The 17300-nt window shown below is 38.2% G+C and overlaps 1 protein-coding gene across 5 annotated transcripts in view; it reads right to left on the minus strand.

The window, feature by feature from the left end:
* RABGAP1 (RAB GTPase activating protein 1) overlaps positions 1 to 17300 on the minus strand; it is a 74388-nt gene that overhangs the window by 15125 nt on the left and 41963 nt on the right. For 3 of the 5 annotated variants that reach the window (XM_010570733.1, XM_010570731.1, XM_010570730.1), the window contains exons 14-17: positions 4278 to 4391; positions 3239 to 3313; positions 856 to 981; positions 96 to 239 (exon numbers count right to left, since the gene is read on the minus strand). In XM_010570733.1, coding sequence (XP_010569035.1) covers positions 96 to 239; positions 856 to 981; positions 3239 to 3313; positions 4278 to 4391 — 459 coding nt within the window. Of the gene's footprint in view, positions 1 to 95; positions 240 to 855; positions 982 to 3238; positions 3314 to 4277; positions 4392 to 13839; positions 13883 to 17300 lie in introns of those variants that run through there. The other 2 variants (XM_010570734.1, XM_010570732.1) reach the window with 2 other exon arrangements.

Raw genomic sequence — 17300 nt, forward strand, 5'->3', positions numbered from 1 at the left:
CTCTGAAAGAACAGATAGTAACAAGGACATGAATCAAGATAGTGAGAAACTGTCAAAAGTTGCTAGCAGTACAAGTCTCCAATTATAACACATACCTCACATAAGAGTAAGTCAATAATATGGAAGACCATGTAGAGAGGGAATTTTGCAGTGAACAGGGTAAGGAACCATTGGGAAGCATACATGTGAGCTTCAAGGCTGATGTCCAGAAAGTGGTTATACAGATCAGGAATGTATTCCTAGTAATAAAAAAACAAAACAAAACAAAACAAAAAACCAACACATAAATACTGAAAGTTAATTTATACTATTTTGGAACTGTAGCTGAAATCCCAAAGTAACAGAAATAAGTAGGGTAGTGTGACAATCAGTGCAGCAAGGCTTCTGTATCCACCCATGCCTGACAAGACAGCTGTCTGACAAGCTGAAGGACCTTCTAAGGATGCCGAAGGCTTGTCCCGGTGTGGATGCTCAGAAGGACACTCTATCACAAGCATAAGGAGTTCAATCTCCGAGCTCCCACCTTAGCAGGAAACCCAGGCAGTGGACGTGGTGACACTGCAAAGCCACTCTGTGGTGTGCCTGCAGTGAGCTCAGAAGTCACTGCTATGCCATGGCCATACGAGAGCCACTCAACTGGTCAGGCACGTCTGCCTTCAAACTTACTGCACACTGCCAGCAGCATCAGACTGGTCTCGAGTCAACATTCTCTATTCTTAAAAAAACCCCAATACAGATAGTCCTCACTCTTCATCCTTACTAAGAGGTCACAAACACTATTCACATATAATATAAATAGCTAGTTTTGAATTGCGGGCTCTGCTCCATTCACTTCATATAAGTTTGAACACCTACCTGCATGAGGCGCTCCAGCTGATAGAACTTGCAGTGCAAATCTTCAAAGTTTTGTTTGAAAAGTTCCCTGAGTCCATAATCAAACATGATTTTAACCAGAACACTGAAAGCTTGCTCCTCAGGCATCTGTGAGAGAAGAAAGTGTATTTATCACAGAGCATTTAAATCTTTCACATCAGTTCCATTTGCCCTTACTTCCCTCTTACAGAAAGGCTAAATTGTCACTCCTGTTTATTCTGGCCCTACCCAGTTTAAAAGTAAACAAAAATACTAACACACAAAATGATGTCTAGTGTGGCAAACAGCATTTCATTCTTGTTCTGTGGAAACCAACTCTCAATCGCTCGACTAAAAATATATCTTTCAGACATCAAGACCAAAGCAGTTTCTTGGTTCCAAATTGTGTCAGAATCAGAATCTTACAGAATTTTAACAGCCTAAACCTTTGTCACCTATGTAACTAAGACAGAAGCAGTATTACTAGAGGATGTTAAACAGGGATCTTTCCCTTATTCCCAACAATATATTTACCTTTTTAAATGACATTATTACATTTGATGTTTACTTATTAGCTGGCAGGAATAAGAAAGACCAGTAACTGCTAACAAAAGTTCCACATATCACAACTCAGCATTGGTTTGGGAGAGTTCAATATCCCTTTCCTGCCAAAAGCTGAAGAAACACTCATCAAAGCTCATCAGTGTTTAGACGTTTTTCCCTGACATCAAAATTCAGTTTTCATATTTCCACAGTAAAGTCTGACTTCGGGTCAATCACTTGTTCCTGTAAAGGGACAGAACATCCATCTCAAGTATTCTATTATTAATCTGCAGATGGAGTTTGTTAAAACTGAAAACTTTGCTGAGACATTCCAAACTAGTAGCAAAGGACTAGCAGAAACTTAATTTCCTTTTCTGCAACATTTCTTTTTAATATTTATTTTCCCTAGCAGCCACACTCCAAAGGCTGACTTCAAAGAGAATCAAATAAAAAGAAACTTATTTGAAATGTAGCCTTTTTAAATGGATACATTATTCCCAGAAGCAACAGCTATTGCTAAAGAAAAAACTCTAGAATAACACATGGTTCATTCTTGACAGTGAGTCTCTCTAATGCAATGGATATTAAAAAAATGGACATTATGACAATGAAAAAGCTAAAAGAAAGCATGTATGTTTCAGTAAGTGTTCAGTTCTCCTATCATAAAGTATCACCCTTCTTGATCTGATTCAGTGTAGTAATAAAGAATTAACTGCTCACCAAGTACATATTTCAGATTACAGTTACAAAGAACTAAAAGGTTGTTATCGTTAATAATTTGGCTTTTCTTTCAAAAGAATGGAGTTTACAATCTCTTCTATATCCTTCACTGACTTTACAACATTATGGAAAATCCTCCACTGAAGACCAGACTTCCTCTTCCACTGAAAACTGCAGAGGAGTCTTCATACTTAATTCTCTATGGTAGCAATGATCACTAAAAAGCAGCGGAGGAAAAGAAATCTCAAAACACTACTGGGCTTAGGAACTCTGTTCAGTTTCAACTACCCATGCTTGCAATAGAAACACTGATAAAAAGCAGACATTACTTTAAAAAAGAACAGTCTATAAATAATTTGTACAGATTTCTAATCCTCTCATATTTCCCAAGCGTGAGTGAATCTAAAACTTTTGCTTCTGATAGACAGTAACCATAAAACTCTCTAGCTTCTGAACATGCAAGCAATTAAAGGATATTACTTTGATGAGATCACTTCTACCAACAACAATTAAGTTGAAAAAAGCATAACACAGTATCTTTTAAAAAAATTAAAATATTATTGTATCCTTCACTAACCTCTCAAACCAAGAAGCACAAAGGCCTACAATACAATAGCCCATATAGGCAGCATGTTGTTTAAAGCACGAGACCTAATAAACTGCTGTCCCATCAATGCCATAAATACACTTCTATGTATACAAGACACATGGCAACTACCATCCCTATTTCTGACTGATTCCAATAGAAACATCTTCCAAAAAGCTTAAATCTGACCTTGAAACCCTTTAACAGACACATTTACAGTGTTGTCTTATACACAAATTCCATGCCTACTAGTGATCATGAGTACAAGCCTGCAGAGTTTCAAATGGAAGGTGTCCTGAAACAGAAACACAGTGAAATGAACGCTGACTGTAGAAAAGAGTCATTACGAATACCACAGTAAGTTTTAAACAATGTACTCTTCTCTGTCTAAAATCACATTATTATTGACCAACATGTAAGTGGATATGTAGCTTGCAACCCTACTAGTTCACCAGTTACAGACATTTGTTCTAGGCATGTGGAGCAATATTTATTCTTAAGCTTAAAACAAATGGGGAAAGAAACCCTACCACTTACATGTAGAAGCAGCACAGCAGCAAGAAACGACTGGCCTTGACAGTAGCCAATCTCTTCATCATAGACAGAGTAGGCCTAAAAAAAGAATCAAGAATTTACAGCATATCTAACTTGAGCTACAAACACAAAGAAAACAAACCACTGCATTGAACATAGCTCCACAAAATTTTCACAGGGTACATCAGTTGCCATTCTAACAAAGGGATAACCTGTATGAAAATCAAACTGTGATATATAGCGGCAGTGGCTGGTTACAGTGATGCACCAAGACCACTGCAGCCTATTAAGCCACTTATTGGAGTGCTTTTATGTCTAAACAGGTGCTACAGGGCCATTAGGAAGAGGGAGAAACACTAGGAACACGAAAGAGTGCAGGAAACATACAACATTCCAGCTGAGATAACTGAATACAACAACAAGCTGTCCATTTTTGCTAATTTCTTCCTTATAATAAGCCACTTCAGTGCATGCCTACAGCTTTATAACATTTATGGGAGGTACACAGTTATCTCCAGTTTTAAAGACAACTATATATGGCAACAGCAGCTTATGGCATACATTACATATAAAGGACACAGCCAACGTCAGAACATTTCTTTTTCAAGAGGCAACATCAGCATGATTTCCTGCACGTGTCCCTAACTTTGCCAGCACAACTTACACAATATTGACAACTAGGGAGCAGGCTGCAGCCAAATGTGAGCTGCTCTTTATCAGTATGGAATTAGCCCTCATCTCCATCATAGCATATAATTTGTCCAGCTTGATCCAGGCTGACATGTCTGGAATCACATGAAGTCTCTGTACCAAACTCCTCAGTGTTCAGGAATCCAGAAGGGCTTATTAGGTCTCCTATCTGAATGGCACTATAACCAGCTAAACATCTACAATGAAGAACCAGACTGAGACTAGTGCCAGAGTCTGTCTCCATGATACAGTTAACGGTAATACATACACATTCTTCTCAGGTAACAGTTACATCTGTTAATGGTGTTAAATTCAAGTTACCAAAACCAGTTAAGAACAATTTAAAGAATACCTTGCATATTTTGTACAGGGAGTCCTGGCCATCTCCCCCAGTATCTTTAAAATAATCATGAGCAGGGAATGTTCGATTGATGTCTCGGGTGATAGCACTGTCTTGTGGAGACTCCTATTAGAGGAAAAAAAAAAAAAGTAAATTAAAACACATATCAAAAGAATATAAATCACAATATGCTAGGACTGAGAGTTAGGAGATTGGCATTGTGTTCTGTGCACTGTTCTAAATTTAACAAAACACAGAACAGGCTGCCTGCAGGCTGGCAGGTCCAGATCACAATCTTGATAAATTTGGTTACCTAAGCACATCTGGGAACGGTCAGTGAGTGGCAGAAAAAGCACGCACACAAAATTGTTCCAGGACATTGCAATGCAGATAGCAGCCTTCCCTTGGAGACTTCTGAATGCGAATACTGCCCGGTCACATTTCTTCTATCTCACAACTGCAGAAAGTAACAGTCAATTGTAAGCAGCTGCATGCTGCTGTCCAAAATTCTGTCCCTTAGTTTCAGCTAGAGAAACTACTCTTCATCCCCTCCACAGAATCAGACAACAGAAAAGTAGAAAACTGAGTATGAGCCCAAGAAAGACAGTATCATAGAGTAAAACATTATACAATGCAGGGGCGGTTGCCTGTATGAGCTGGGCATTTCAGCATGAGGAAGATGGAACTTTGTTCTCTACATTGCTCTCATGCAATCAGTTTCAGATGCCTTAGACATTTGGAAAGCTTGACAATAACAAATAGCATACAATTAAGAAAACCAGTAAATGTGAACAATGGACCAAAGAGACCAATTGGAAGAAACACCACGGAAGTTTGCATCAAGGGCAAGTCCTATACAAAAGGCAGTGAAAACTCCTGGTAGAGATGAAAGGAATTTGACAAAGCATAACAATTAAATACAGTAAACAATAAAAGCTTAGGACCTTTTCCTCCTGACTTTTGAGTGATTTAAACACCAAAGGATCTCTGTGAAATCAGCTGGCAATACTGGCCTCAAATAGCCCACCTTATTAGGAATTGTAAGTATTGCTGAGGATGGCTTAGAAGGAATCCTAGTCCTACTTTGGAGAAATATCCAGAAAAAAAGTTTCCAGAATATAGAAGGAAGAGGTTTGTGTCAGGGACATCATGAGAAACCATAAGCATTTATGAACAATGTCCAGCTTAACCTGATTTGCCCTCAACCACAGATACACATTTCGAATGGGAAAATAAGCAGGTGCCATTCCCACACTGAGGTCTTCTCAGTTCTCTGTCAATATTAGACATGTGACTGAGATGTTCTGATCCATCTCATTCAGTTCAGTTTGAAACTATTTCTAGTGTAGTCATTTAAGCCAGAGCTTGTCACACTGCAAGGAAAAGTATCCTTTGGAAACAGAAAAAACTGCTCCCCCTCATTAGCAAATGAAATTTGCTTATTTAGGAAGCCAGTGGAAACAGCTCATATACATCATACCTCCTCCTTTAATTCAGAAAACAACAGTAAGAAATATGTATTTTAAAACCACACACCAAAAAGTGACACAAATGCAAAAATTTCTAACCGGGCACACAGAAAATAGCTGTCAAAAGATTTGATGCAGTTCCCAAAACCTTTACTTTACAAGGAACATTTATGCAAATTGGAAGATTAAGCAGCTTCTTCCATGTAGATGGAAATGGGTTGCTGAAAGAGGCTGTAAAGTCTCCATCATCACAGGTGTTCAAGACTCAACTCAACAGGGCTGTGAGCAACCTGATCTGGTAAGACCTGCTTTGAGCAGAGGGTTGGACTAGATGACCTCCAGAAGTCCCTTCCAACCTAAGTTATTCTATGATTAGCATACAACAGAAATCACTCATTCAAGCTATCTTTAAATCACTTAATTTACCCAGCATGTGATAGGCAATTTTAGTGTGTCTTTTGAATCTGAAATTGTGCTCACCATATTGAATTAAAAAATCTGAATTGACCTCTACAATTTCAGAACTATTTCTACAATTTTATGCCACATTTTATAATTTCTGATTAATAAATGTGTTTCACCATAATGTCTTGTACCTTTTGAGGCAGTCGTGACCCAGCTGTTATCTAGCTGATTATTATAACCATTGCTATTACCTAAATAAAACAGAAAAGCCCTCTGTTTGTCTGTAGGTATTTCTTTTTGCCTGTGATTGGTCCCTCTTTCCACTACCTAAAAGATTACTTTCCTGGGCAGGTAATGAGACCAAGAGCTCCTTGGTAGTGGGAATCATCTGAAAAGATGCCACAACAATCATTAAGAAACGATTGCTAGTGAAAGGGTCAAAGGTTCCCTTGTTAGGTGGCTTCCCTGGCAATGACTGAACACACAAAGCCAGTCTTCTTCACATGTGAGATTACCATGTAACAGTGTCCAGGTTAACATACAAGATGCTCTGCAGAAGCAAAACAGAAAAGATTTTTTTATTTTAAAAAAAGTTTTACTATATCCAAATAACCCATGTTTCTGTTTGACAAAGGGAAAAAAGGTGAGAAGTAAAATAGATCGTAAAAAAGTACATTATATAATCAGTGTGAAGATCATTAAATATATCTTTTTGTTGATCTTCTTCACAAAACGATTTTGCAAACAAGAACAAAATTACCACAGTGTGCTTGTTTTCTCTTCTGACTTTAGTCCAAGGTTAATGCTCCTCTCTGTGGCTTAATACAGACATCTCATTAGGAAAGCATTACACTGCTGTTAGAATCAAGTTACTGGATTGTTTTGGAAATCATATCAAAACTACTGTTCAGCATTTCAATTTGATAATAATTAACATGCTAAAGTGGTCCGCCTCATTATAAGGAAATTGGAAACAAACAAAATCCAATGCTAAATAAATGTCATATAAATAAAAGCCTTTTAAGTCAACAAAGACAAGTACAATAAAGGCTGGCTATTAGCTTCAGCTAGTTTTGCAAGTAGAGAGAGACAATGTTCAGAAACAATTCTGAAACCTTTAAAGGATGCGAATATAGTCTTGGTGATAACATTCTTAAAAGTTTGCAAGACTAAATTAAAGTACTCTGCTTTGCAGGAGCACAGGTACTGTTCACTGCTAATAGCAATTTGTGGTACCAAACAAGCGAGTTTCCTGAGTGTTACCTGTGTTCTGCTGCAATGGCAAAATAATCTTAAATCCACTTGCCTTTATTCCACTTATTTAATAGCTAAGACCAAAGCATCTTGTTGGAAACTCTTAGGATAGACTTCTCAAACAAATCAGTCATTGTGGCTAAAAAGAACTAATTAGTGGTCTCTCTCTGGCTTTGCGTGACTTGTTCAGCACTTGACTCCTATGTTTCAGTACAATTCTTCCAAGTAATCTGTAACGCTAGTTCCTGCAGCTGAAACATAGCTTGGGGAGAGAAAAATTAACGGAAATGATAAGGTTTAAAAAATGTTTTTCAATCCCTGGCTTTGAAATCTCCCCATTAGTACAAACTGCTGCAATCCAAGCATTGTGTAACCTTTTCTTTACTCCTATTTTTATACCTTGCTGTGAGAATTGGCTCAATGGGCAATTTCTCATGCTTTCAGGGGACTGGGAACTGAAGGAAACCCTTCTGAACCCACACCCTTCACAAACTGGGATTGAAAAATAGAAAGCTAAGAATGACAGGAAGAAAAAGAAAGTAATAAAGAAAACAGAATGGAAAACAGCCATGAGAACTGAGGCAAGTGTAGTGAAGATTAAAATTCTCACAACAGTTCACTGCTCTGAAGGAAAGCAGGAAAATGTAGATGCTCAGACTAAGAACATACCCTTCCTCCCTCTTTTTTATGCGCTTTAAAATATATGGGGAGTTATACTGAAACCTTTCTCTACAGTTGACTTAAAAAGAAACTACATGAGTAATTATGGAAACCAGGACACAGTCCAGTAGATAAAAGCTCATCTATTATACCAGCCTGTATATAAAAGCATATTGGTTCCCACCTCCTAAACTGTACACACTTAAAAGACATTTTCCTTGTATTTTTGTGATCTTCCAGGGACCTTCACAGGATTTGCAAACCATATCATGCAGTTACAACCTCGATCAACATCTTCAGACTGAGACTGTGTTACTTTAGAAGCTCTTTCTGTAGCTTAAGCCACAATTAAAAGACATGGAAGAGCTGGAATTCCTAGTACCTCTTCATGGGGCTGATGTACTTGCAGTTTTCAGCAGCTCAGGTTTATTCCTCATAATCCCCTACATAAATCCAAGAGGATGAAGAAGCAGCAGCAAAGAATTGCTGAAGGGACCAAATCTGTGATAAAAGAACCTGCAATAGTAAGTCTCCAGAGAAGCAGAGGAAGTTGCCTGCTGGAAATGGCTTGCCACACAAAGATCAACTCCAGCCGCACCAGGCTACTGGAGAAATCTGATGGGGGCATAAAACATCAAGCCTTTACCTAGACACAGGCTGACTTCAAAAACAATATAAAAATTGAAAAATTGTGAGGTCCAAACTTCAAATTCCTCCCTGCCCCCACCCCAGAATTATTCAAAATATGGAAGTTTGCTCACTGGGGTGAGTTATCTGACACACTCACCACAAAAAACCCAAAACTCTGCTTGATTCTCGCTCTTGCCACAATGGCACTGATTTTCACATTGCAATTATTTCTTAGGAGGGTCCCACTGACTTTGCAAGGATTTTGTCACACGGTCAGAGATTACTGTGAGAAGGGTCTATAGACTCAATCAGTCAGTGGAATTTTACCTGCTTTGCCCAGGGTCAGATCAGCACAGGGCATGTTTTTGCAATGCAACTCTGTGCAAGGCACAGACAAGCCATTCAAGAGAGTACCAAAAGCCAGCTGACAGCTTTCAGCAGTTGCAACAAGCAGAAAAAGCCAAAACTCTCTGTAACTTTCATGGGCAGTAACAAGGGTAATATTACACAATGGGGATAAGTTATTTTCAGCAGATCTGTACATTTTAAGTACATCCAAAAATATTAAAAGGTCTTTCGATAGCTATTTTCAATGTTAGTAGGATACCATGTCAGCAGGTCTATTTTGCAGGTTGATGGCATTCCCAAGATTACTTTTAATAAGCAATATTTACACTGACTTTTACACAGAGGGCATTTCCTGCATTTGTCTTCAGCCAAACCACTGTGAGAAGGTTTTGGTAAGAAGAATTACACCTGTTACTGAGACCTTAAGGAAGTATCACAAAACCCACTTTCAAAGCAATGTACTTGTTAACTTCTCACAAGAAACGCTGCCTGCAGAATGTAAGCGTTACCTGGAGTTAGCACTTACCAAGAACATTCACAAATAAATAGTATTTGTGGAAAAAAAACCTGAATAATTTAGATGAATTCAGAATGGTTAGACAGTTGCAATTTGATACAATAGTGCATTGATACAGCATACTTTCAGTCCAAATATGGCAATATAGTGCAATTCTAAAAATAAAAGTGAATCCCTTGTGATATCTAGCCCTTTCGCTGTGTTCGTTTCCTTTTAGGGCTCAAGTTTCCCACAGGAAAATTATAGAGGCAAGTTTGCCTACAGTGCCCTACATCATGTATGGATAAAACATAAACAAAACGCATGCTGGAAGGTTTTCCTGCTCTTGGCAATTACGTACAAGCCAGACTATTTAGAGCAATCAAGATAAGAGGAAAAAAAAATCCACCCACTCCCAAAGAACACACCTTTATCAACACAGTTACATAAAAGTCATCCGAGACAAGACGTGAAAACATGTGACGTATCATTTATTTCTTAAATGTATTTATGATCCATTCAGACCTTTCAAATAAAGTGTACAAGTGCATTTCAGAATAAAAAACTACACTCTTCACACAGCTCCGTAGAACACTACATTTCATCAAGAAACTTGAAGCAAAAACTTCCTATTAAACCACCCATGCATCCTTTGGCTACAATAATATCACTGATCAACAAGTACTGCTATTCAATTCTGAGTTTCCCTTTAAAGAGAAGGAGCATCCTAAAATATGCTACCCCTTCCAGAGACCTCTCTTTAAAGAGAGAATATTAAATAAATTAGCTAGGCTTTTAGGCAAAACAGTAAGGCTACTTAGTACTGTTGATGCATGATCCATATATTTGGAGAACAGGCAATCCTAGGCTATGTGAAATGCGTCAACAGCCCTTGAAATTTTAGTAGTATCAAGATTACATCAATCCAGAACAAACGGCAGACAAAATGTAACCAGTGGAACAATCACTGAAAAATGTGCAGTTTCTCTTAGGATGGGAAGTGCTGATAACAGATTCAGAAAAGTGTTTATAAAATTCGCTAAGAACCACACTGACATTCTTAAAATTACATATTGTACAAAGCCCTAAACTGTATGACTGTACAATTACTACCGTGCTAAGTTGCTTGTTTTAAAACACATACATACACATATAAATAAAATACATATATATGTGTATTCCAAAACAATCAATTTAACACAGCAGTAATTGTACAGTCACACAGTACACACATATACATGTATGTACATCTACAGCAAAAAGGAAACAAGCCAAGAGATGTATGACACAGCTGGGTTACAGATCATCTCAAAGGGAATAATACATTTCTTTGAGTTTTAATAGCTCATAGCAAAATTACCTCTTGGAAATAATTATGCAAAGATTTAGAATCAGATATTTACATGCTTCCAATTTATCTAGTTCCATTTAATATTTAAAAATACGTAAGTATTATTTTAAATCAGTAACATTTGTCATTTTTGGCTCAACTGTAGTTTTTTTTATTATTAGTATTAGTTGAAAAATCAGCTACAGAAATGTCTATTAAAACGATGGGGTAGAAGCACCCCTCTCCCCTGTATTTTAACAACAATTCTGAGTTGGCACAAAATAAGTCATTCTGGAGCCACAACAATAACTCTTCCTCAGCTGCCTTGCATATCAAAACACCCATCTTCACCATCTCCCCCTTCCCCCACAGAGCACAAAACAGAGCAAACCCAGGCATAGATGAGGAACATCGAGGAGCCCAGAGTGGCACCCTGATACTCCCCATCGTGTCAGAATTAAACACAGCATTAGAGAGTCTTAAGGGTTGGATTGCCTCTAATTCACCTGTTTGCTTTTCTAATCTGCTTTGGTGGATTTTCTTCCATAGTTCTTCATAGCAGGGGTTTCACACTCACACCTCTTTCTCATCTTTTAATACGAAACAATTTCCAGCATTTAAAGGCGCACAAAGTCCTTACAAACACACATATACACATTCTTACCTGTGATTTTGTCTATTCTTGGCCTTTTCACTGACACTCAGGAAAAAACTACCAGTTGCAACACTACTCCTGTAAGGAGCTGGACTGTCTCCCGAACAAAACTCCTCGTAACGACCCTCTGACAAATGTCACATCTCCACAGAACACAGTGAAATAATGTCACCAGTGGCTTCTGCTGTCCCAGTTACTGTGAAGGCGCAAGGAGACAGGTGGGACACAAGGAAAAGCAAGCATCCTTTAAAGTAAGATTGCTCCGCTGTATTTCGTTCAGCAAAGCAACCTAAAAGCACATGCACGCATAGCTTCCCATGCTTGCAGTTTAATTGTAAACAGCATGTGAAAAAAAAACAATTAAAAAAGGTAATAATACAACTTTGAAATCCCTGAAGAAAAGACATACCCACGAGTATTAAGAACAGTAAAAAAGCTCATCATTAGCAATTGCAAACTCGTTTCCATCCTGTTGCATTCATTAGAGGAATACAAAATTGAATCTAGTGTTTACATGCTAGAATTACAATAGAAACTAGATTTCAAAGGTTACACATGGAGAGAAATTTATCAGCATAGGAACTTGCAAAACACTGTGCTGTACAGCATTTCTAAAGACATAAGTCTGTGAAGACAATATACGCGATTGCAAATCCTTTCAGACAGTTCAAAAGCATGGCTGGAGGTAATGCTGCTTCCTGTTATCTGAAAGGATTAACTGCACCATTATTTTTAGTAGGTTTTAATGACAACAATTTAACCTCAAGAAATACCTAACCCCTCAAAAACTGAGGTGATCAGAAACATACAGGTACCTTACAGCCCTCAGGGTTTTATTTCTTTGTACACTAAACATCAATTCCTTTGACAGTATCTACAGAAAATGTTTTAAAAAAATGTTTTTATGAAATACTTTAATACTCAGTAATGCTAATATTTAAAAATACTTCACAGTGTGGTACTAATGTAACTTCATAAAACGAGCAACTTGAGTTAGCTAAAGCTCAAAGCCTTACATTATATTAAAATAGTCCAAAGATTTCACACACACACACAAAATCACTAGCACTATAAATATACCTAAGCCACTTTAGTGCAAAGTCTGTTTTTGCTTCCCCTGACAAATCCCTCTACATTCCTGCCAGCATATTAAAATGTCATCTTTTACTAATCTAATTATTGATTTTCAAGGATTCATTTACAGTTGAAATCCCAGAAGAACTTTTTTCAATTTACCATAAAAGTAATGACTTGGTTTATTAAGCATTTGATTGCTTGTATCACGTGATCTTTGTAACATTTAAGAATGACTCACATATGCACAGCAGGATTTGAGTTCATCTTTACAAGGAGCTACTTGAATTTAACATTTTAATTAAAGGATCTCCAGTAATGACCATCAGAGAGAAGCCAAAGCTTTGAATTACAAAATTGCTATCCTCGTCTTAAAAATTCATAAAAAGAAAGAAGCTGGAACAAAAAGTTCAGACTCCCTTCCCTCCTCCTAACCACCCACGGGTACCCTCATGCTGCATCTCAGGCGCTGTCTCATGCAAAGGAGCTGCCCAGGTGTAGCGCTCCTCCGCACAAGCAGCAATTGCTAACTTCAAAAACGTGTTTGTCTATCTAAACCCAGATTCTAAATATAACCTAAAGCAATGTGCATCCGCTCAGCATTTCTAAAAACTTCTTAGCAAATAAAGCTACTGGTTATCAACCCATGTACAGGTAAAAGTCCCGCAGTGACCTGCCCTCCTGGTCTCTCCCCCGAGCAGAGCCTGCACCTCCTCTGATCAGCTCAGTGATCGTGACACTCCTCCCCAGTGTCTTCAGGACAAAACAAAGATTACTTCAATGACTTCTCTTTCTCAATTTAAGTAACCACAAATTCACTAGCTAGAGAATCAGTTTTGACTGGACAGATTGCTAAAGTACACCAGAGGCTGTAAATAAACAACCTGGATCAGGATATAGGAATGTAACTTAAATTAACGTTTTCATTAGCTGCTAAAGCTCAAGAGATGCAAATATGATACGGGTAAAATCCACAAACACTTCCATTTGCAACCACCACTAAATGCATGTAGAGCAGACACAGACTGTGGCTTGTTTTAAACCCTGCAATGGGAATAAAAACCGAAAGGTGACAGAAGTCCGTATTGAGCAGAGAACCATCAGCAAAGCTGCCTGCATAAGCAAAACGTTGTGTCACAGACAAAAAACCTGAAAAGCTGACTAAACAAACCATACCACATCAGATTATTTCCCTATTGCTGGAACACTTCAGATGGTCAACCACGACACCAACTGGTATTATCCCATTTTACCTGCACTGAAACGGAGGGGCTGGATCGCCACTCCAGGTCTGAAGGGAATCTGGTGCGGGAGACCCGAGGCTCAGGAGAGCTGCCTTCACAGTGCAGCAAAGCAAAAGCAAAAAGGTTAATTAAACTCCATCTTTTAAAAAAATGTATTGTAAAGAATATGACCCAAACTAAATACTCCATTGTTTTGGCAGAACTGCAATTTACACCCTACCATCAGCTCAGGCACAGCTGTCCAGTGGGTTTCCTTTGTTTGTTTACACTGGCCACAACTTTCAGTTTCTTTCTCTAAATACAACTGCATCTGGTTTTACACATGCTAAATTTTAACTTTGAAGAGCTATCCTCTTCCCAAAACATTTTACATACCTAGTTTTAGTATTAAATTGTCTGCCTTTGCTTATATGCAGGAAATGTCTTTCAAAGTGGTACCTCCGCAATGCACAGGCAATAAGGGAAATAACAACCGAGAAGCTTTAAGATGTTGGCCTCCAGAAGTCAGAACACTTCTCTTCTAGTGCAAAATGGGTTGTTTCCATGATGGGGGATTCTCCCATCATCCTAAAGGAAGGGCTGTTTACTTTGATGGAGACAGTCTGTAAAACCTGATGGCCCAGCGGTCTGACCAGCTGTGGCTTATCCCAAGGTCTAACCTGACCTCAGCCAAATGTATTTCAAGCCCACACAATTATGAAGTCTTAGGGGTCCCAAAGTGACTAACAGATCTAATATATTGACCTGAGACCACAGCCACATACAAACAGTATCCATAGTATAAAGAATACAAAAGATAAAAAAAAGCCCCATGTTAACCATGCTCTCTAGAGCTCTGAATTTCCACAACAGGAATGGAAAGAGAAGAGCAGAAAAGAGACTGAAAGAAACAGGCCAGCTCAGACAGCAGGGAAGAAGCACAGCTTCACCAGGAGAAGAAACGGACTCGGCATTTCTCCACCGCCGTCACGCCCCAGCCTTTCCCCTCCTGGAAGCCTCAACAGAACAACCCCAGCATTTGCGAAGTGTCCACTCCTTTAAGTTGCGTAAGGGAAGACAGCTACTCTTCCCCCATTTAAGTATAAAAACCACGGAGGCCTTTATACCTCTTGGATCTCAGCAGAACACCAGTTACAAACGTGTGCTTTGCCAACTTCAGATAGTGTTGGTAGTGAGGTAAAATCCAAGTTTATCTTGAATGACACCACAGAAAGGATGTGTCGTCCTATTCTGCAAAGTCATAGAAGGGAAGAAAAAGGTTTCTAAAGTAAACAAAATAACAGCCAGGTCAGGCAAACGTTTTAGGCAGGTGCTTCAAGTAGCCAGAACCAAAAATGTGTTAAAACAACAACAAAAGCCCTCCAAATCTTTCACCTCCTCTTCTCAAATTAAAATTACCTACAGGAGATTTAAAAAAAAAATTTTAAATGCACCTTCTGTTTGTAATGTCTAAAGGTAGACTCCTATGCTCAGATATTAGTTCCTAAATATGTTTTTTAAAGCACTGACCTGAATTAGAAATAAAAGTTCTGTCAGCTTCAAACCCTGATGTGGAGTAAGATCAGACTGAAACATTTCAGACTTCCTGACTCGTGAAGGTTCAGTACGTCTGTTATCATCACAGCAGTTGGTAATGCCACAATAAATATTGAAAAATCTGCTTTTTAAATTTGCATACTGAATGTTTCCATCTCACATCACATACAGGCCTTGGAAATACCTTTTTCAGAAGAGACAAACTGCTGAAATTCAGGACTTCTTACAGGTAAAACCTTTATACGAGCAGGAAAGGAACAATGCCATAGAGATGCAGCATGAGACTGAAATTTGGAAATTCTCATGAGTCTGCTGCAAGAAACACTCTTTGCGCAACCTCATGCTACTCTTGCGATTCTCTGTGCCTTGGTACTTTGTACCACTTTCTTCTTGTCAAAGATTTGTGACAAATATTCAAGACTGCCCCTTGGCACTCTGACGCTGAGCCATGTCAGAATTCCAACTAGCAGAAACAAATTTCTGAGTGATAAGAAGCTTAAAAACAAGTACAAAACCCCTAACAGCAAAGAAAGACTGTAGAAACTAGTAACATTTAATTAAAAAAAAAAATAACTAGATAACAGCAAAACTTTTGTTTCACACAAATGGTATCTGTTGAGTTAAAAAATACTGTCACTTGATTGGAGATTGTAAAAATAAAAATATTTCATAGAGTTTTCTCTCAGTCTATTTGGAAAATGACAATAATCACAAGCTAAACTTCCAGTAAACTTTAAAAAAAAAATAAATTAAAAAATCAAGAGTTCTAGATGAAGCAAATTATCACCTTCTGAGAAGTTGTATATATAGAAATCCTTCCCAAGGTACTAGAAACATGCCACTGAATTGCATCCTGCAAATTGAACCTTCTAGCAGCTTTATTTGAAAGTGAGGCAGACAACCTTAATAAAAAAAAAATTTAAAAATTATAGTCTGAGATGGAACTTCAAAATTAGTTCACTTAATCGTATCACAACACAATTTTTATGAAGATGTAATTTGATTTCTATATTCTCCTTGGTGTGGCATTTATCTGTGCAATGCTCTTGATACCAATTCCTAAAGCACCAGGCACACTCGGATAAAAATATAGCCAAAAAAGGATCAGTTTCATAAGTACAATGATGAAAGTGATCCAACTGGAAAGTTTGCTGCCTAACAATTCATAGCACAGATTGTGATGAAAAGGACTACTGTGCCTCACGTTAACTATATGACAAAGGATGTTAAATGGACTGCTGAGCAAACAAGGTAATACATTTCAAAATTATTTCTTCCACAGCTGACATGGTGAACAAGATTCACCTCCATGCAATTTCACTGGAGACAACAGACTCAAACATTATGAATACCTAATCTAATCACATACAAACCTAGATCAACATTAAATTAGAGAAAAAAAGTAATTTAAATTTTCTTTAAAAAAATCAATAAATTAACACAGACAAAAAAAAGAAATATTTGACACTAAACTACTGAGGCAACATTTAAAAGTTTCTGTAAAAACACCAGATGAAACTTGAATGCATCAATTGGCTGCAGCTCCTCTCCGTCCTCATCTGTTGGAGACTTCCAGATTCTGATTTTCACCTCTCACGAAAATCATCTGAGCTGATGAAGACTTTGAGATGAGTAAGGCAACTGAACAAAAGCCTGGCTGTTAGGAATGTTATAACTGAACCTTAGCTGCAAAACAGCTGCAAGCATGCATCTGCATCTGTAACAACCACTACACTTGAAGTACAATTCTAGGCTCATAGCTGAAGTAGCAACTGCTTCATCTCGAGTTAAATCTCTATGCCATGATGTAGACCCCTCACCACTTTTTAAAATTTTCCATATTCTCAAAAACTAGCACACAATGCTCCTATATAAACCCTCTATCCATGCCGGGGGGGGGGGGGGGGGGGGGGGGGCGGTCTTTCTCTCCCGCC

The sequence above is a fragment of the Haliaeetus leucocephalus genome, unplaced genomic scaffold (assembly GCF_000737465.1).
Source record: "Haliaeetus leucocephalus isolate CR32 unplaced genomic scaffold, Haliaeetus_leucocephalus-4.0 Scaffold306, whole genome shotgun sequence".
Lineage (NCBI taxonomy): Eukaryota > Metazoa > Chordata > Aves > Accipitriformes > Accipitridae > Haliaeetus > Haliaeetus leucocephalus.